General features: G+C 38.6%; 1 protein-coding gene across 4 annotated transcripts; it reads left to right on the top strand.

The window, feature by feature from the left end:
• Positions 1-772: 772 nt before the first annotated feature.
• DPY30 (dpy-30 histone methyltransferase complex regulatory subunit) lies at positions 773-21092 on the top strand. 4 transcript variants are annotated; one of them, XM_064572074.1, is made up of 6 exons: positions 773-1005; positions 10117-10216; positions 10317-10388; positions 10474-10521; positions 17530-17672; positions 19001-20781. In XM_064572074.1, the coding sequence occupies exons 3-6, from the start codon at positions 10353-10355 to the stop codon at positions 19167-19169; spliced, it is 396 nt and encodes a 131-aa protein (XP_064428144.1). In that variant the 5' UTR covers positions 773-1005; positions 10117-10216; positions 10317-10352; the 3' UTR covers positions 19170-20781. The 4 variants fall into 4 exon arrangements, with proteins under 4 accessions (XP_064428144.1, XP_064428143.1, XP_045740317.1 ...); XM_064572073.1 differs by lacking the exons at positions 773-1005; positions 10117-10216 and adding an exon at positions 9950-10077; XM_045884361.3 differs by lacking the exons at positions 773-1005; positions 10117-10216 and adding an exon at positions 9954-10077 and having other exon boundaries at positions 20749-21092.
• The last annotated feature ends 683 nt before the right edge of the window (positions 21093-21775 follow it).

The raw sequence follows: 21775 nt of genomic DNA, 5'->3' as shown, positions 1-21775 counted from the left end.
TTAATTTATTTATTTTTCTTTAAAAATAAGGACCATGAGGCTCTAACAGTTTGTTAAGTAACATCACATATTAGTTAATGACACATACTATATCAGAGAGTTAAGGTAAAAATGTAGGCTTCCAAAGAAAAACATTTTTATATAGTCTGTTTATATATTATTAATTATGAAATAAATGTATCTTTGGTCCCTAGAGCAGGAGTGATCTTTTATTCCTTGGCATCCTGGTGTTGAGTCTCTGGTCTCTGGCTTCCCACTTGCTAAGTCTCTGCTATTCCCTTGTGCTTAGTATTGACTGTGCCAATATACCTTTGCCAATTTTTTTGTATAGTAAAAATATGGGATTGAGAGTCAGAAAGAAGGGTTTGGTATTCTGGTTCTGCCAGTTATTAGCTGTATAATGTGGAACAAGTTTTCTAACCAGTTAATTCCTCTGTAAAATGGGTGGAATAAGAATTAAATTTCTTTTTTTTTTTTTTAAGATTTTATTTATTTATTTATTTGACAGAGAGAGACAGCGAGAGAGGGAACACAGCAGGGAGAGTGGGAGAGACAGAAGCAGGCTGCCCGTTGAGCAGGGAGCCTGATGCGGGGCTCGATCCGAGGACCCCAGGATCATGACCTGAGCCGAAGGCAGACACTTAATGACTGAGCCACCCAGGCACCCCAAGAATTAAATTTCAAAATGAAAGAATTCACTTAAAACCTCCAGCATAATACCTGAGATATAAGACACCTTAATAAATTTTGTTTCTGTCTTTTATACCTACAGTGTTGTTCCAGAAATCAGACTTTCCTGGGATTTCAATTTTGAGTCATCTCAATCCACATCTCCTGCCTCTTGGAATTATGTCCCAAGCAAACCCATTTTCTGAAGTGACCTCTTCCTAAATCTGCCTCAAGAGAAATAGTGCCTGGCCGTGATCCTGGCCTTCTAGTTGCCTGGACTGAAGATCCTAACCTGCCATTTAACCTACAGTGTGACGGCCTCCCAGTTTTCAGATGGTAAGAACTTGTGGGACACTTAATCTCAAAGGGAATCTGGTCCAGTTTCACCAGGACAAAAAAGAGGAGCTGAGTACTGTGCTAACTAATCCAGGACATTTGGTCACCTTATCACTTTAACCCATTAATTTGTTTACCAAGTGACTATCACCAGGTAGTTTTTTTTGGCTATTTTAGCCCTACTTCTCTTCTAAGGAACTCCTCAAACCTTCAGCTTGAGAAATGCTGGATTATTTGAAGTAGGGACCAATGACAGATATTATTTTTATTAAAAGTAAAATAAAATGGCACACTTAGAACCAAGAGATTACTGATTTTGAAAAAGGCAGAAAACAAAAGAGAAACGAAAGACATGGTTGGAGGTAAGGGAGGAGTAGAGTAACAATTGGGGGATTATTATCCTATAGTTGTGTTACTAAGCAAAAACATAATTGTGGGCAATTAATCATTTCTCTTTATTGAGTCCACATTGTGGTACATATTATTCATTTATTTGTTCAACAAATAGGTATAAAGCACAGACAGCATGCCAGGCAATGAGTAAGGTGCCAAGATTATAATAAGGACTAAAATCAGATTTATTGTCATACAGGAGCTTAAAAACTCAAGTAGCAACTAACAACAGTGGTGAGACATAGAACATATAGAAGTTCCAGGCGTGGCTGTGGAATTCAAAAATGTATGTATGATATGAATGATAAAAATTACGAAAAATTGGAGAGTAGCATCCCCTTATTAAATGGGATGGCTGTTACTTAGCTCTAGCTGATTTTTGCCTCTCAAGAATGTGTGGCGTACTGGTTTCAAGAGATACCAGAATTCTGAATTTTTATATGGAATCTATGGCTGAGGAGATATTGGTTCCAAATTTAAAAACAAACAAACCAAAACAAAACTGAGACACCAGTTTGAGATTCTCTCGTTTCCAAAGGATTTGTTCCTAGTGAAAGTGTGAATGAGCTCATGGTTTTGAAACAGTAGTAGGTGTAAGAGTATAATTGTTACCTAACCTGCTCAACTTGAATTTTAAAGCTATGATGCTGTAGAGGCAGAAGAAGAGGCAGTTAATACAGAATTTGAAATGAATGCCCTAGAATAGCAGTCCAGATTCTCAGAGGATATAGTCAATCATCACTCTAAGGACTTGGTTATAGAAATATAGTATTACATTTCTATATTTATGGTGGGCAGGGCATTGTTACTCTAGCATTCATGAAAAGCAGGGTAATGGAAACTGGAAGCACCAGGTGAATGTTGGGGCACGTAAACGGAGTTGTCTGTTTTCAAGAGTGGTTTCTACCAACTGCAGTGGTTTCAGAAAGCCTTCTTTATCCTTAAGATCCTCCTCTCCACCTTGTCAGGTAAGCTCAAATCCTATATTCTGGTAAGGATACCTAAGTTTCTCCATTTACTCTCCTAGTCAGTGTTTCAGTCTGTGTTATGGCCTCCTACTCCTCCCAGCTTTGCTTAAATACTTATTCTTTGTTCATACTGCTCCAAAGACCCCTACTTACATATATCTCAACCTCATCTGAACTTCTTCAGAATTTATGCTCTATATCATTCAACTTAACCTTTAATCAGCTATTATACTGTCATTTAAATGTATCATATATATGTATATATATCTAAAGTAAATGAACCAGAATATAATTTATGAGGGCAGGCACTGTAATTTATATTTATCTTAAATTCCCCGAGAGAGTTTAAGATCCCCAAGATCGCCTTCTTGGTGATTTGCTAGAAGGACTCATAGGACTCAGAATATAGTCATACTTACAGCTATGATTTATTACAGCAAAAGGATACAAAGCAAAATTAGCAAAGGGAAAAGGCACATGGGGCAAAGTCTGGAGAAAACTAAGCGCCAGCTTCCAAGAATCTTCTCTCAGTAGAGTCACACAGGACACGTTTAATTCCTCCAGCAATGAGTTCTGACAACATGTGTGTAATACGGTCTACCACGACTCTCATCACAAACTCAGTGCTTGGGTTTTTACTGGGGCTGATCATGTAGGCACCCTCTGACTAAGATATACCAAAATTCCAAACTCCTAGAAGGAAAGCAGGTGTTTAAAAGAAACCGTAGTGTTTGCACAAACAGTTTAAGCCACTCTCATCATTTAGGGAAAGTTTTCTATTTGTGTAGGGAACTGTTTATCATTCAAATTCCCAGATACCAACCAACCTTGCAAGCAGGACAGCAGTCTCAGGCTGCTCTGTTAACTCTTTTCTGCACACCACCCACAAATACTTGGGTGAAGGGGAGGGTGAACTGGAAGATTTTTCTTTTAATACTATCATACAACTGATTAGACTCATTACTCACATAAATATTCTTCCCCGATCCTGCATGTGTTATGTAGAATAAACTATACATTTTCCAATTACAGAAAACTTACCTAAATATTTTTACCCTTTTTATTTTATTTTATTATTTATTTATTCATTCATTCATTCATTCATTTATTTAAGGGCTTGAGAGCATGCAAACGGGATGGGGGGGGAGGGGAGAGGGAAAGGGAGAGAGAATCTTAAGCAGGCTCCATGCCCAGCATGAGCCCAATAGGAGACTCGATCCCACTACCCTGAGATCATGACCTGAGCTGAAATCAAGAGTTGGATGCTTAACTGACTGAGCCACCCAGGTGCCCCTACCCTTTTTATTTTAAAGCAAATTCATACTTTTGGGAAAAAAAGTTCAAGCAATACACAAATTTGGAAAAAGCAAAGACTTTCCCTCAACATTTTCCTTCTTAATATTTTGTTGTATATCTCTCCAGGCTTTTTGCTATGCACATACAAATATATACATGCAAAAACAGATTCTTACTAGAGAGACTTTCCTACAACATGCATTTTTTCACATAAAATTATGCAGCAAATGTTTTTCATACCAGTATCTATAGATCTTTTTCAATCTTTTTCAGTGGTTACACAGTAGTCCATTGTATTGAGATATCATAATTTAACCTATTCCCAATATTTTCCTACTAAAAACTATGGTATAAGTTCCTTCTATTCATACATTTTTGTATTTCTATGGGATAAAGTCCTAGAAGTAGAAATGCTGTGTCAAAGTGAAAATTCCGTTTTAGTTTATCCCTTTTATGATAAGTTGTATTAAACTCTTTGCATAACATGCAGTAGTGAATTTATTTATTTATTTTTGAGAAAGAGAGAGAATGGGGAGGGGCAGAGAGAGAAGGAGAGAGAATCCTAAGCCCCTTGAGTCATGGGGCTCAATCTCACAACCATGAGATAATGACCTGTGCTGAAATCAGGAGTTGGGTACTTAACTGACTGAGCCACCTAGGCGCCCCAACAGTGAATATTTTTTGATGGACTATTCAGCATCCATTCCCTTTCTTTCCCTTTCCGACCCATTCTAAGGTTTTCTCTTGTAGAACCAATCCTCTCCCATTACCTGGTGTTCATACAATTCGGGTGGGACCAACTACTACCAGGTCACATCCTTGTCATTGTTCAGGAATGGGCAGTCATTCAGCTCTGTGCTAGTCAACACATGACACCCACCTTATCAAAATAACTGATTCAAGATGGACAGATCAAAGCAAAGTTCAGACTTTTGGTACATGGGTAGACCTAAGAGAAGTGATGCTTTCTGTCTCTGAATATGAAAAAGAAAGCATGTTGTCCTGAGTACTTCTAGCAATGATCTCTTCACCATGAGAAAGCAGCCTGAGAATGAAGCTGATATATAGAGATGAAGGTGAGAAAACTGTAGAGAAACAGTATAAAAGCCACAACTAAACCTTGTTAGATACCCCCTTTACTACTGGGATTTTCAGTTGTTACTCAAAAAGTCTTAGTTGTTGTTTAACAAACTGGAGTTGGGATTTGTTAGTGGAATCCCAAAGCATATTAACTGATATATTTGTTCTCTATTTATGCATAGCCAGGAGCACAACCTTTGGAATTAGGTGGATCTGGGTTGAAATTTCATCTAGCCATGGGGTGCCTGGGTTGCTCAGTTGGTTAAGCATCTGCCTTTGGTTCAGGTCATGATCCCAGGGTCCTGGGATTGAGCCCCACATCAGGAGCCTGCTTCTACCTCTGCCTCTCCGCCTGGCTTGTGCTCTCACTCTCTCTCTCAAATAAATAAAATCTTAAAAAAAATTTTTTTTTCAACTAGCCATATAAGTATGTGACATTATGTTACAATTTTCTTTTCTTTTTTTTTAAGTAGGCTCCATGCCCAGTGTGGAGCCCAACCTGGGGCTTGAACTCACGACCCTGAGATCAAGACCTGAGCTGAGATCAAGAGTCAGATACTTAACTGACTGAGCCACCTAGGCGCCCTGACAATTTTCTGAATCAATTTTTATCATCTTATTTTATGGGGATAATTATATCTACCTTACAAGGGGATTACAGTATTATGTGGTAGAATATGTAAATCACTTCACAAGGTACCTGGACCTAATTGGGCTTCTAATTCAATTTTTGTTCTGCACTCTCTCATATATGAATACATCAGCAATGCATTCTGATAATGATACTATAAAGAAAAACACTTTACACAATAATCTGATATTAAAATTAGGTGGCATAACTACCAATTTCTATTTTGGTGCCGATATTTGTCTTTAAGAAAAGGTTTCAGGGTGTCTGGCTGGCTCAGTCAGTAGAGTATGTGATTCTTTTTTTTTAAGATTTTTTAATTTATTTATTTGAGAGAGCGAGAATGAGAGAGAGTACATGAGAGGGGGGAGGGTCAGAGGGAGAAGCAGGCTCCTAGCTGAGCAGGGAGCCCGATGCGGGACTTGATCCCGGGACTCCAGGATCATGACCTGAGCCGAAGGCAGTTGCTTAACCAACTGAGCCACCCAGGCGCCCAGAGTATGTGATTCTTGATCTTGGGGTCCTGAGTTCTAGCCCCTTGTTGGGTGTAGAGATTACAAAAAAAAAAAAGAGAGAGAGAGACAGAGAGAGAGATGGTTTCAACATAAATTAACAGGAATGGCTCTGGGTATCTTAAAATTAAAAGATATCAGGGGTGCCTGGGTGGCTCAGTTGGTTAAGTGTCCAATGGTCCAGGGGTCATGGGATTGAGCCTCCTGCCTGGCTCCCTGCTCAGCTGGGAGTCTACTCAGCTCCTTCTCCCTCTGCCCCTCCTCTGGCTCATGTATGCACTCTCTCTCTCTGGAATAAATATATAAATCTTAAAAAAAATAAAAGATACCCAAGTTATATATTATACTTATTACTTATTACCCATGACCTATTTATAAACATACATTTAAGTTATTTGGATTCTAAAAAGAAAACATAAAGCATATAATCAACACTTTTTTCTTTAAAGATTTTAAGTAATCTCTACATCCAATGTGGGGCTCAATCTCATGACCCCGAGATCAAGAGTCACACACTCTTCCAATGAGCCAGCCAGGTGTCCCTAAAATCAACACTTTTAGAAATTGAAAATCATTTAGGAGATTTTGAAAAAAATCTAAATATAACCAACCTCTTATGAGAAATGGAAGAAATAAGGGACAATTTAGGGATTGGAATTGTAGTAAGTTTAGCTTTTTTATTACTCTCATTGCTAAGATCACATCTGTATCATAAAAATCCAAACACACTCTATTCATTTAAAAAGCCCATTTGGTGGGGCACCTGGGTGGCTCAGTTGTTAGGTGTCTGCCTTCGGCTCTGGTCATGGTCTTGGGGTCCTGGGATTGAGCCCCGCATCGGACTCCCTGCTTCGCGGGAAGCCTGCTTCTCCCTCTCCCACTCCCCCTGCTTGTGTTCCCTCTCTCGCTGTGTCTCTCTTTGTTAGATGAATAAATAAAATTAAAAAAAAAAAAAGCCCATTTGGCATGTTCTTTGGTATACCAACATTGCTGAGATGATGATAGTGGTAAGCGTGCTTGGGCCTGGGGTTTGGTAGTGGAGACAAGGGAACTATGGGTAGAGTAGTTGTTTTCTTTATATCAGCCACCAAAAGATACTTCCTTGGAAAATGATTAACCAAATCTGGAATATATATTTCTAGGTCTTTTTCAGAGGTGGCTGGTGTGCCTCCCCATAGACTGTTCTCACAGGGCCCATTTACACTCAATAAATTCTATGTATTCTTTTGCAAAGACGTTTGTGTATAACTGTGTGATGAATCATGTTCTTTATTTGAGCACTTTCTCACAAATTAATTAAAAGAAAAAAGAATAGGAACAAAAAAGGTAGATTATTATGATAACGAAGCAGTAGTTAGGTACAGATAAAATAGAATGTCTCACTTATATTCATATAGCTTCACAAAAAGCAGTTTCATCTATTTTATCTCATTTGATCCTCTTCATGAAGAATTGTTATCCTAATCTATATGTGAAAAAACATGAAGCCCAGAAGAGTTAAATTATTTGCTTACTTCCACATGGTAAACAGTGAAGGAACCAGGTTCTAATACTCATCTAATCCCAAATCAAGTGTTTCTTTACTATATATACTGTATTATTGCTAAATAGGTATTGTCTAATAGTTTAATGTTTTATAAATGGAATTTGCACCAAGTCTATAAAAAGGGGGTCAAGCACAGTAATTTTTCTTTATTATTCTAGATTCTAGAATCCTAGTTCTAGAATCCTAGTTCTAGAATCTATAAACTACTATCTCCCTAAAGCCCTAAGAAAGACAGTTTAGAGTAGTGCTTTGGTGCAAGTGCTTGCCTTCCCTATAAATTCCCTTTTTTGGAAAAATATTTATTGAATATAAGAAGCAAATATGAAGATGAATATAAGATTTTTGCCTTTGAAGAACTAAAAAATCTAATTGTGTTTAACTGCAAACAATATATAAGGCAGAATGAGGTAAGTGCTGTAATAAAAAGACATAATAGAAGCAGATGAGAGGAGTCCTGAACCAAGTTTGGTATGACAAGTCCAAACAAGAGTTCTTCTCATTCTTTTAATTTATCCCTCTCTAGAGAGTACACATTATTGCAAATTTCTGTCATAATCATAGTTCCCAGGGCCCATCCTCTTCAGAATCTTTAATTTTGTATAGGAACTCAGCATTCTGCAGTATCTTCAATTAACCTTATACTTCCTATCATTTTCTTGCTAATCCATTTACATCATTTCTAGCTGTCATTTTTCCCCTCCCATCTCTCTTCTGTGATGGCTTGTTCTCTGAATTTTTCAATAAGTTGTAAATGTAAAAAATTTGGTGAAGCTTTTTTGTAAACCACTTTTATAAGTCTTTCTAGATTGAGAGAAACCTGGTTGATAGTTAATTGTTCTGTGCTGCTCCCTTTGGTAATCATATATGTATGTATCTTACACACACATACATACATAAATTATATATAGCCTTTAGTAGTGTCAGCATATATATCTATATTCAGTTTTGATTATGAATCAAATCCATATATGTTGTGAACCTTATGATGTACTAGGCACTGTGTGAAGTACTACGTTAAATAAGACAAGGTCCCGGTCTTGAAGAAGCTCAGTCTAGCTTCCCATTTTACTGAAACTGTCAGTACTTAGAAAATATAAATTAGCAGCTCTCAGTTACTTTCTGGATTTGGAAATATTTGAGTGTCTACGATGTATTGGGAAATGTATGAATATATGATAATATAGCAATGCACATAACTATTCTCTTAAGTTTCCCCAACTATTCTCTAAACTTATTTGCTGTTATTTCCCACTCCTGAAAAGCATTTAATCTTGAGTTAATATATGTACTAGTAAATTTCTATATCTTGTACATATGCATCCACATCTTTCCATAAGTCCTACTGAAAAATCCTCAAAGTGCCATATGTTAACTGTCATCAATTACAGTACTAATCAAGTATCCATCACAAAATTAAACTTTAAAAACGTACCCACAAGTCTAGTTCCTAAATAAAAATTTTTAAAGGTTTTATTTATTTATTTGACAGAGAGACACAGCGAGAGAGGGAACACAAGCAGGAGGAGTGGGGAGAGAGAAGCAGGAGAGAGAAGCAGGCTCCCCACTTCAGCAGGGAGCCGAATGCGATGCGGGGCTTGATCCCAGGACCCTAGGTTCATGACCTGAGCCGAAGGCAGACACTTCACGACTGAGCCACCCAGGCGCCCCAACAAATTTATTTTAGATCTTTATCTGCTCAGTTTTTGCAGAGTAGCAAAATGAAGTTGTATTCTACCGTTTTCAAAACTTAACGTTATAATCACAAATGTTTCTGTATTTCTAGTCATGACTTTTAATAGCTTACATTCCCTTATATTGATATGACATATTTAGTCTCCAAACATTTAATATTAAGTTTTCAAATTTTCATATTACAAAGTGCTACTACAAATGGGATTGTTGAATTAAAGGTAGGAACTTTAATGAGTGTATCGCCTGTGTTTACATTAAAATAAATGGAATTTATTGTAATTAGAACAATCCTGTTTGCTATTTACGAATAGTACGTAGGAGGCAAATTATCTTTTGTGTTTTTTACAAATACAATAGTATCAACAGTATCACACTTTGGAAAGCCAGTTGCTTTTTGCTAACTTTGATACAAATGTAAGGTAGCATTAACATCGCATATTCACAGATTTAAGGAATGATCAAAGCTTACCATGAAATCCCCAACATTTCTTCTTCCCCCACCTTTCTAAAGTAAAACACTGACATTCTTTCGTAGACTGCTTAGATTAGGTTTGATTTTTTAATAAGAATCACCCAGCGAAATGGATGATTTCGCTTCCGCGCTGAAGACCTTCCGCAGGAGGTTTCAGGCAGCTCTGCGGGCTGCGCGGGCCGAACCCCTGCCAGCTGCGGTGGTCACTGTGTCTGCAGTTGGGGTGGCGCTTGCCTTGGGTAGGCAGGTTGAAGAACTAGTCTCCCGCAACCTTCGGGGCCAGGCTTCGGCCAGGACACTTTGTTGACCACACAGGGCGATACAGACTCAGGACAGGGTCCCAATCCCTCCCCGCCCCAGACCCACTGAGGGGTTCTGCGCAGGCGCGGCAGTTGTGCGACATCCGTCACTTACGGCCGAAGCGGTTTGTGCTGGGAGTTGGTGGCGCGGTGCAGGGCTCTTAAGAACCAGCGGCTTGGGCGCGGGTAATCAGCTCCCTCTCCCCCCTTCCCCACCTCTTCTAGGTTCTTGGGACAACTGCGGAGCTTCCGGACCTGATGCGGGCGCCCTGTCTTGGACTGTCCCACCTCGCTCCTCTACTGCTCCGGGTGCTCCCGCGCCCAGGTGGGGGTGAGGGGCGGGGTCGGGGGCTGGGCTGGGCTCCATCCTGGCATCTTCATGTTGAAATCTCCCGGTTAACTCACGGTTCTTCTTGTTTTCCAAGACTGGTTTCCGGGGATTGTGACTTGCAGGGTCCGCCATGGAGCCAGAGCAGATGCTGGAGGGACAGACGCAGGTACCAGGAGGCCCTGGCTTCAGGGTGGCGGTGTGTAGCAAGAAGGGGTGGCTCACGTCTCAGTGACCTGTGTTTTGTTTTCTAGGTTGCAGAAAACCCTCACTCTGAGTACGGTCTTACAGACAATGTCGAGGTAATTCGCCCGGTTCTTACGCGTATCTGGACGTCTCTTACGAGCTGGAGAAAACTTGGGATCCGTTTTTACTAGGTTGCTTTGCACAAGGGAAAACTTTATCGGCATGAACTAAATAGTATCAAATTATGGGTAGCCTGTTTTATTAGCGGTACTAATACTTCGTGGTATACAGACATTCAAATTAGTTTTGAGTCAAGAGGTTGAACTTCTGAAAGTGATAGAAACAAACATGCATTACTAATGGAGACAGTCGTTTTGCTTGGTGGGTATTAATGAATCTGTTGGGATATGTTTTGGAAAAACTGCACATTAAAATTACACCCATTGTCTTTGTAACAGAATAGTGTGCTGGTTGAGTCAATATTTAATAAATGTTGATTTTGCCTTCAGTAGTAGATGCCATTGGACTCTATAACACACGTAATAGACATTGTTTTTGCCTTACACAGTTAAGTCTGAATTCAAAGAACATGTGAAAAACATACAAAAGAAGATATATTTTCTTAGAGCTTTTTCATATAAGTGCTAGGAGGTTGTTTAAAAGTAGAAGTTGTTTTGTAAATGAATGAATAAATGCTAGGACAAATGAATTAGCCAAAGCTGGGTGGGATATGTTAGGAAAATAGAGGTATCTGGGAGATGTGTGTGTTTTATTGGGGGACAAAGGGCGGAGACATTGCCAGTGATTAAGCTTAGATAAATGTGGGAAGGAGTATTTCCAAGCAGAGTAATAATAGTAACAGCTGCTAGTATTTCTTTACTTTTACTGTGTGCCAGGTACACTGCTAAGTAATTTGCATGTCTCTTCAGTCCTGTAAAGCTCGGAGAAATTGAGTAATTTGTGTAAGGTCATCAGGAAGTAAGTGGAGGGCCATGTGTTAAAGCCAGGCAGGTTGACATTTTTGTGGTACATTTAAATTGTGTTGATGATCTTGAGTTGCCTGTCATGTGGAATGACCACTCTGTGCCTTATGAAATTGCTAGGAATGTTTCTGGGGTTTGATATCTGTATTAAGAAGAGAACTTATTTTCATAATGTAGTCTTTAATTGAACCTGGTGAAGATCCTCTACACCACTTTGTGTTCTATTTATTTAAGAAACTTCTTTATAGACATCAGCAGTCTTTTTTTCTTTTTTATTTATTTTTATTTTTTAAAGATTTTATTTATTTGACAGAGAGTGAGACAGCGAGAGAGGGAACATAGGCAAGGGGAGTGGGAGAGGGAGAAGCAGGCTTCCCACAAAGCAGGGAGCTCACGGGAGCTCGACTTGGGGCTTGATCCCAGGACTCTGGGATCATGACCTGAGCCAAAGGCAGATGCCTAACGACTAAGCCACCCAGACGCCTCATCAGCAGTCTGATGGTGCTTGTATATGAAGGCAGAGTCATAATACATTAGAGCAGTGATTCCCAAAGGCTTTCTTTCAAGTCCTCAGACCAATTTCCATGGTAAAGTGAGAAAAAAATGAGAGGAGGGAGTGTTTGATAATGATACATTATTTGGTGATTGGTCTTCCTGCTTCTATAATTTTAAAATGCCCATTCTTTGTGAATTAATGGTGGTAGTAAAATCATAGTTTATGTATTCGTAAGTTTTTACTTGGCAAAATAGAGTTAACATCCCTATGTTAGTCCCTTTGTTCATTGTGTAATTTTTAATTTGTTGTGGTATTTGAAAACCTGAAAACCACTACTCTATAGATGATACTTTTTCTCTTATTCCGTTTTATTTCCTTTATTGGCTTATAAGTTATAATTTCTTTTTAGGTGCTTGCTTTACGGTTTATAGCATGCAAGTCTAACTTCACAATTTACCTTCAAGTGGTTTTATTTCTTTTTGTGTATAGTATAAAAACCTTACAACAAGGGCGCTGGGTGGCTCATTAGGTTGAGGGTGGCTCAGTCGGTTGAGCGTCAGACTCTTGGTTTCAGCTTAGGTCATGATCTCTTGGGTTGTGGGATCCAGCCCCCGGTTGGGCTCCTTGTTCAGCAGGGAGTCCGCTTGAAGGATTCTCTTCCTCTGCCCTTCCCCCTGCTCGTTCTCTCTCTTAAAATAAATAAATAAATCAGTCTTAAAAAAAACACAAACAGAAACCACCAAACCTTACAACAGTATTCTCCCATTTTCTCTCAACTGGCCTTTGTACTGTTGTTACACATTTTACTTCTACTTATGTTATAAATTCTGTAATTCATTATTTTTATTTTTTCTTTAAAAGGTTAATTATCTTTAAAGAGATTTAAACAATAAGAGAAAGGAATATTTCACATTTACCCACATATGTACCATTTACCATATTTGCCATCTTGACTCTTCATTCTTTTTTTTTTTTAATTAAGATTTTATTTATTTGACAGTGAGAGCGAGAGCATGCACTCACAAGCAGGGGGAGCAGCAGAGGGAGAGGGAGAAGCAAGCTTTCTGCTGAGCAGGGAGCTCAATGTGGGGCTTGATCCTGGAACGCCATGGCTCATGACCAGAGCCAAAGGCAGATGCTTAACTGACTGAGCTACCCAGATGCCCCTTGACTCTGCATTCTTTTGTGTAGATCCAGATTTCCTTCTGCCTTAAGGGCTTCTTTTAACATTTCTTGTAGTATAGGTCTGCTGGTAAGGAATTCTTCAAGCTTCTGAATGTCTGAAAAAGTCATTATTTTGTCCTTTTTTTTTTTTTTTAAAGATTTTATTTATTTGTTTGAGAGAGAGAGAAACAGCATGAGAGGGGAGAGGGTCAGAGGGAGAAGCAGGCTTCCCGCTGAGCTGGGAGCCAGATGTGGGACTTGATCCCAGGACTCTGGGATCATGACCTGAGCTGAAGGCAGTCGCTTAACCAACTAAGCCACCCAGGCGGCCCCTTATTCTTTTTTTTTCTTTTTTTTTTTTTTGGTCTTTATTCTTGAGATATTTTTGCTGGGTATAGATTTGCTCCACTGTCTTTTTGGCTGACACTGTTTCTGACAGGAAATCTGCAGTCACTTCTTTCTTTGCTTCTTCATACTTAATGTGTCTTCTTTTGGTGCTTTTATGATTTTATTACAGCTTTTAAATAATTCGATTATGGTATGTCTTCGTTTAGGTTTTTAAAAAAATACGCATCTTTTGCTCAGGATTCATCGAGTTTCTTGGATCTGTGGGTTTAGAATTTTCATGAAATTTGGAAAAATTTCAGCCATTATTTCTTCAAATATTTTTAAGTACTCTGTAAACTTATATTTTCCTCTCCCTTCTGAAGGTGTGGAAGATGTTATAATAACTGGTTAATGGGGACGCCTGGATGGCTCAGTCGGTTAAGCGGCTCCCTTTGGCTCAGGTCAAGATCCCAGGACTCTGGGATCGAGTCCCACATCGGGCTTCTTGCTCAGCAGGGAGCCTGCTTCTCCCTCTGCTTGCAGCTCCCCCTGCTTGTGCTCTTGCTCATTCTCTCTCGCCCACGCTCTCTCTAGCAAATAAATAAATAAAATCTTAAAAAAACCCCAAAAAACTGGTTAATGGCATTGCCTGTTCTATCATCTGTATCATTTCTGGGTCTATTTCTGTGAATTGAATTTTTTCCTCATTATGGGTAGCATATCCTGCTTCTTTGCCTGCATGATGATTTCTTTTTTTTTTTTAAAGATTTTATTTATTTATCTGACAGAGAGAGTGAGAGAAGGAACACAAGCAGGGGGAGTGGGAGAGGGAGAAGCAGGCTTCCCGCAGAGCAGGGAGCCCAATGTGGGGCTCGATCCCAGGACCCTGGGATCATGACCTGAGCCGAAGGCAGACGCTCAACGACTGAACCACCCAGGCGCCCCTGCATGATGATTTCTTTTTGGAGGCTGGGCATTGTGCATTTTACCTTGTTGGGTACTGGTTATTTTTGTATTCCTTCAAACATTCTTTTTTTTTTTTTAAGATTTTTTTTTTTTCATTTGAGAGAGAGAGAGAGAGAGCATGAGAAGGGGGTGGGTCAGAGGGAGAAGCAGACTCCCCACTGAGCAGGGAGCCTGACTCGGGACGCCATCCTGGGACTCCAGGATCATGACCTGAGCCGTAAGGCAGTCGCTCAACCAACTGAGCCACCCAGGCACCCCCCTTCAAACATTCTTGAGCTTTGTTCTAGGACACACTTAAGTTACTGAGAAACAATTTGATTCTTTTGAGGTTTGCTTTAAGCTTTGTTAGGTAGAACAAGACCAGCCTTTAATTTAGGCCTAATATCCTCCTCTTTCATCTTCCCCAGTGCTCCATGTATTACCCAGTTTTCCAATTTTGGGTCACAGGAACATGAACTATTCCTGGCCTTGTATGAGCTGCAGGGATTATGTCTCCTGCTCTTTCCAGGTGTTTTTTTTCTTGGCCTTGGGTAATTTACTGTTATGCATGCACTGATCTCTTTAGTCTCTTTCTGCACATCTCTCTCCTCTCCATGCACTCTGCAGTACTCTGTCCTGCAAATTCTAGTTGTCTTGATCTCCCTGAAGTTTCAAGTCTGGCTTCTCAGCTCAGGGAGACTGCTGGGCTCTGCTTTTCTCTCTGCATTGCCTCCTATAAGTTTTCTAGGCAGGAAGCAGTAAGCTGGGACAATCCTAGAGCTCCCCTTATTTTTTTCCCATTTTTTGTGATCGTTGTTATATACCATTAACACCTTTTACCTTTTGAGGGGGTAATTTATATATATATATTTTTAGATTAATTCAGGATTTGGGCTTAAGCATGGAAGTTGGCACATAGTAGATATTCATTAAATATTTGAATGAAAAGGGGTGCCTGGGTGGCTCAGTCATTAAGCGTCTGCCTTCAGCTCAGGTCGTGATCCCAGAGTCCTGGGATCGAGCCCCCGCATCGGGCTCCCTGCTCGGCGGGAAGCCTGCTTCTCCCTCTCCCACTCCCCCTGCTTGTGTTCCCTCTCTCGCTGTGTCTCTCTCTGTCAAATAAATAAAATCTTTAAAAAAATTTTTTTTGAATAAAAAAATGAGGATTTGGTCAAGGGGTTTATTATAAGATCTATAGGAGTTGTTCAGGTGTTGCTCTTTCTTATTGAAGGCATTGGAATGTCATGTAACTGACTAGTTTTTGTCATATATGGGTATTATCTGTTGAAATTTACCAAGGAGCAATAAATTTGTTAATCCATGAGCAAGTAAGTAACTATTTTACCATTAGTTAAGTATAGAGCATTATTGTCTTGTCTCAAAATAAGATGGAAAATGAGCGAACTTAGAGTAGTTGGCAGACATAGTTGTGGGAACTATCTTTGGAAACCATGGTATATATATATACACATTTTAGATATATGATTAAAGTTTTTTTTATCACTTTTTATAAATAAAATTGTCTAAAAAATTAAGTCTAGCGGATGTTTGTTTGTTGTTGTTGACTCATTTATATCCAGTTTGAGTGTGATTGAAGTTAAAGTTCAGGTTTTTTTAGTGATTTTATTTTTAAGTAATCTCTTCACCCAATGTGGGGCTCGAACCCACAACCCCTAGATCAAGAGTTGCACGCTCCACCAGCTGAACGAGCCAGGTGCCCTGAAAGTTCATTTATTTTATTTTATTTTTAAAAATTTATTCATTTGAGAGAGAGTGAGGGAGCACAAGCAAGGGGAGGGTTACAGAGAGAAGGAGAAGCAGACTCCCCGTTGAGCGGGGAGCCTGATGTGGGGCTCAATCCCAGGACCGTAGGACCATGACCTGAGCCGAAGGCAGATGCTTAGTCACTTAGCCGGCTGAGCCACCCAGGCGCCCCCAAAAGTTCATTTAAATGAAAATGTTCTTAATAATGTTTTGCCTTTTAGATAGGCACTTATTTCTAAGTTTCTAGAATGGTTGATTTGTGGGCGCATGGGTGGCTCAGTTGGTTAAGCAGCTGCCTTCGGCTCAGGTCATGATCCTGGAGTCCCTGGATCGAGTCCCGCATCGGGCTCTCTGCTCGGCAGGGAGCCTGCTTCTCCCTCTGACCCTCCCCCCTCTCATGTGCTCTCTCTCTCTCTCTCATTCTCTCTGTCTCAAATAAATAAATAAAATCTTTAAAAAAAATGGTTGATTTGTAAAAGAATGCAAAGTTTTTCAGTAAAGCAGTGTTTGATGCTCTGAATGTTAGATGAATATATGTCAAAGACCTAAAATTTGGGGGTTCTTAGGAGTAGAAAGTATAAGTTGTTTCTTAAACATCATTTAAATATCACATTAATGATCTTTTCCATATTAGTAATTCCCCCATTTTTTGGCCTTCGTTTACTTAATATTTTTTCTTGATTCTGTTCACTTTTAAAAATCACGAATGCATTTCTTTAAAAAAGAAACAAAGGGAAAAGCATTCTAATTTTGATAGAGGATAACCATAAAAATGAAAACAGTGAATATAAAATGGTGGTAAAAAATTTTAGCTATATTCTGTTGCCATTGGAAAGCTCTGAGCCTGAAGCCTGCTCTCTGTTAAGAAGAGAGTTTAGCAAATGTTACAGAAGTGTTACAGACCTATTAGTACCAAAGTGAGTCTTTGTCCTTGATACTGTGATGAAAAAATTGAAACAGGTCTAGCTTTCTCAGTGTGGTTCAGTGCTACTTAGTGTCCTGTCCAGATTTTTGAAGCATAGTGTAAGAAGGTATTCTTATGAAAAAAAGAGAAAGCACTTGTATTTACTCCTAAACAGGCAAAAAGAAAGGGAGAAAGAGTAGGATCAGGAGATACTGGGGTGTGTGGCTTATTCAGTTGGTAGAATATGTAGTGCTTGATCTCAGGCTCCTGAGTTCAAGCCCCACATTGGGTGTGGAGCCAACTTAATTAAAATAAGTAAATAAAAGAATGAGATACTATGTTGCCTTCAGAGAGAAAAAGTTTAAATGGAATTTAGAGACTGGTCTGATTTTATTTTGGCAGAGAGATTTGCTGTTCAATATCAGCTCTCTAGTCATTGATTTGTCTTTTCTATTAGTGTCATACTTCCATTAATTTTTGTTTACCACTCAAAATAATCTAGTTATTTGTAATATACATGCATGTTTTTTGAATCTACTAGAGGATAGTAGACAATGAGAAGATGAATGCAGAAAAGTCATCAAAACAGAAAGTGGATCTCCAGTCTTTGCCAACTCGTGCCTACCTGGATCAGACAGTTGTGCCTATTTTATTACAGGGACTTGCTGTGCTTGCAAAAGAAAGGTAAGATAATAGTGTCTGCAAATGGAGTTACCAGAGAAAGCTAAATAAAGACTTCCCTAATTGAAATATCACTAGTTTAAAAAAAAGAGAAAAAAAGGAATATCATTAGTTGTGTTATTTATAAAATATAAGAAATTTATGGATATTAGAGTTAAAAAAAAGTAAGTCAACCATAATATCATCCATTCAGACACTTTCATTTCTCTCTTCTAGTGTTAGATCATCTGCATATTTGTAAAGCTTTGTAATCATGGTATACATGTAATTTTATATGTCCTTTGTACTTAATATTATAACATAAAACTTTTTCCATATCTCTGCATAGCCTTTGTGATTATAATTTGATTATAACAATACCACAATTAATTTAGCCATTTTCTCGTTGTTGAACTCCTAGGTCCAATTTCCTTTGTTAATCTAGGTTAGCAGGCAATTTATATGTTTTCATGCCTCTTTTGACTTTGTTTAATTACTTTTTTTAAGATTTTATTTATTAATTTGACAGAGACAGCGAGAGAGGGAACACTGCAGGGGGAGTGGGAGAGGGAGAAGCAGGCTCCCCGCTGAGCAGGGAGCCCGATGCAGGGCTCAATCCCAGGACCCTGGGATCATGACCTGAGCCGAAGGCAGATGCCTAACGACCTGAGCCACCCAGGCACCCCTTTAATTACTTTCTTAGGATAAATTTCCAAGAGTTGATTTGCTAGTTTGAGGAACATGACTATTACAGTGTTTGACACATAAAAACACTTTTCTGTCCAAAAGTTTATCCTTAAATTTCTTCCACTATCATAACATCAACAGCATGAGTATTATTATAAACTTTTCTTGCCAAGCTCTTTTGATTTGTATTTCTTTGTTAGCAACATTACAGTTTTTTTCTGTACATGTTTTTTCCTTATGATTCTACCTAAGTTTTTTTGTACAAGCAAATCCAATAAGAAAAATATTGGTTATGTGTATAAAATAGAATTTGTTTATGACTGCAGGATATGTCTTGGCTCTAATACTGTCAATTAAAATATGGGCATCTTTTATATATTTTTTTGTTCTTTATCTACAGAAGGTCGATACAGGGGAATTATGAATATTGCTTTAAATGCTGGAAGGAAAAATTTGGAGTTTTAAAGTAACATGCTGTTAGTAAATACACTTTTTAAGTAAGGAATTCTGGCAAAATTATTCATGAAATGAATCATAAATATTATGTGAAAAATTGTTTATGTCTAGGCAGTTCAAAAGACTGTTTAAAATGCTAAGGGAATGTTTTGAGATCATTGTAAATTAATTCTAAATATGCCTTTTCTTTCTTTTTTTTTTTTTTCTAGATTTTATTTATTTTTCAACAGAGAGAGAGACAGCGAGAAAGGGAACACAAGCGGGGGGGAGAGGGAGGGGGAGAAGCAGGCCTCCCGCCGAGCAGGGAGCCAGATGTGGGGCTCGATCCCAGGACCCTGGGACCACGACCCGAGCCGAAGGCAGACACTCAATGACTGAGCCACCCAGGCGCCCCTAAATATGCCTTTTCATAGTAGGATTTTAAATAGCTGATTCCCCCAACTTTTCATCTTTCAACTTGTTTTCTCAGCAAGAATAATTTATGGAAAAGTGATAAATATGACTATATCTTTTGTTAACATTTTTCCTAGTTTTATTGAGAAATAATTGACATATATCACTGTATAAGCCTAAAGCATATAGCATAGTGGTTTGATTTACATATATTGTGAAATGATAACCACAGTGGGTTTAGTTAACATCCATCGTCTTACACAGATGCAATAAAAAGGAAAAAAGAAATAAAAAGAAATTCTCCTTGTGATGAGAACTCTTAGGTCCTTCCCTCAACAACTTTGCTGTCTGTCACACAGCAGTGTTAGCTGTGGTCATTGTAGCGTACATCATAGCCCTGGTGCTTACTCGTCTTGGAACTGGAAGTGTGTTCCTTTTGACCACCTTCCTCCAGTTCCTCATTCTCCCACCACTTAATTTTTTTTTTTAAAGATCTTATTTATTTATTTGACAGAGCTAGAGAGAGAGAGAGAAAGCACAAGTAGGCAGAGCAGTAGGCAGAGGGAGAGGGAGAAGCAGGCTTCTCTTGACCAGAGACCCAGGACCCTGGGATCATGACCTGAGCCAAAGGCTAATGCTTAACCGAATGAGCCACCCAGATGCCCTTACTACCTCTTGATTTTAAAATATGTTTAACTTCTCAGTTGCACTGTGTGGTAGCAGTATTAGAACTATTAGTGATTTAAGTATTTGAAGTAAAATAGAGGTGCCTTTTCTTTCTTTTTTTTTTTTAAAGATTTTATTTACTTGTCAGAGAGAGAAAGAGAGACAGGGCACAAGCAGGGGGAGCGGCAGGCAGAGGGAGAAGCAGGCTCCCTGCTGAGCAAGGAGCCCAGTGTGGGACTTGATCCCAGTACCCTGGGATCATGACCTGAGCCAAAGGCAGACGCTTAACCGACCGAGCTACCCAGGCATCCCTAGAGGTGCCTTTTTAAAAAGAAACATACCAGTACTTGTCCAAATGAATATTGAATCCTTTGATTAGTTTTTCGGGTGTTGATCCACTTGTCTCAGTGATGCTACAGCCATTTTCCCATATTGTTTTTGTACTCTTATTGAAGGGTAATACCTGCGGAAAAATTGTGCGTATCGTAGGTGTATGGTTTGATGAATTTTCAGAATCTAGACATATCCACATAACTTGCACTCAGATCAAGAAATGAATACTGTCAGAATACTCCAGAATTCTCCCTCATGACCCCTTTAAGTCATTATCCCCCCTGGGTAATCGTCATCCCATTGTCAAAAATTACATTTTTGAAACTTGTGTTTTAGAATTGTGTTTATAACCAGATTTAAGCCATACAAAACTTTCAGTCTCTTTTAACTATGTTGTTGACTAACCTACTTGCCTGTTTTACTTAACCGTATTTACCACAAATGGCCTTTGAGTATAAAATGAAAATTAATCTGAAAAAGATGTGTTTCTGTTATGGAACAATACATTTAAGTTAATACACTTAGAATATAAATTTCTAAATTTTGGATTTCTTTTCCCTTACAGACCACCAAATCCCATTGAATTTCTAGCATCATATCTTTTAAAAAACAAGGCACAGTTTGAAGATCGAAACTGACTTATTGGGAAGAACAGAAAAATTTGGTTTCTACCTGTAGATTTACATGATTAAGAGGCAGCTTTAATTGCCATGATTTTCCCCCCTTTTTGGAAGTATAAGAACCTTCAGGACAACAGAACTTATTTCCGGAATTACAGAAGAAAACATATATCCCTTATTTTGATTTAATCACCATACTTATTTAATGAGTGTATTCTGTGCAATTTTTTCTCAGATTGTCTTTAACTTTGTTTTTAAAATGACCTTCAAAATAAACTGTTAAACGTCATTATTTGAAAGTAGTTTTTGTTTTATATGACAAATATTTTATATGGTTCAGTTATTTTCATGAATTGCTTCTTTCTTGGGTCTTAGAATGCTGCAGAATTTTACAACAGCATGAATATACATCAGAGTCAAGTTCAACCTAAAAAAAAATCTCAGCCAGTTTTTCTTGGACCTCTTGGAGGGTGGGATCTGGGCATTTTCAGTTTTTAACATCACAGGTGACTAATGAACAATGAAGTTGGAGTATTGATATAAGCATTGTGGAGGGTGTGCAATATCCTTCATTGCTATAAACCTTTATGGTAGTAATATAATAGCTGTCTTTTATTGCAATTCTATGTATCAGGCATAAGTACTATTTTACTTAAATTATCTTTAATATAGCAACTCTACAAAGTAGATATTGTTATTCCCATTTTGCAGATGAGGAAACATTTGGAGAGGTTAAGTGACTTGTTCAAGACCACACTGCTGGTAAGTGCTTGAATGGCATTCAAACCCAGTTCTGAATCTGTTGCTGATAGCTATGTGAGAAGTACTTGTGCGAGTTCACATCCTTGCTTCTTTTGGCAATAAAAAACATCAGCCAGTCCTTTTTTGGGGGTCTGCTCACTTTGTCCTGTATGAAAAAATTAAGATAACTCATTAGCTCAGAAAAAAGAAAACTGTCTGAAGAAAGCCAGG

This window comes from Mirounga angustirostris, unplaced genomic scaffold (genome assembly GCF_029215605.1).
Source record: "Mirounga angustirostris isolate CCGP_5_RB_7025 unplaced genomic scaffold, mMirAng1.0.hap1 SCAF_10, whole genome shotgun sequence".
Lineage (NCBI taxonomy): Eukaryota > Metazoa > Chordata > Mammalia > Carnivora > Phocidae > Mirounga > Mirounga angustirostris.
The sequence above is the reverse complement of the archived record's forward strand: the minus strand, read 5'-3'. Positions and strand labels throughout refer to the sequence as shown.

Excerpts from the sequence above, each read along its gene's own strand:
- DPY30 (XM_064572074.1), top strand. The coding sequence starts at position 10,353 with ATGGAGCCAGAGCAGATGCTGGAGGGACAGACGCAG. Across the intron at positions 10,389-10,473 it reads TGCTGGAGGGACAGACGCAG|GTTGCAGAAAACCCTCACTC; the intron begins GTACCAGGAGGC and ends TTTGTTTTCTAG. Across the intron at positions 10,522-17,529 it reads GTCTTACAGACAATGTCGAG|AGGATAGTAGACAATGAGAA; the intron begins GTAATTCGCCCG and ends TGAATCTACTAG.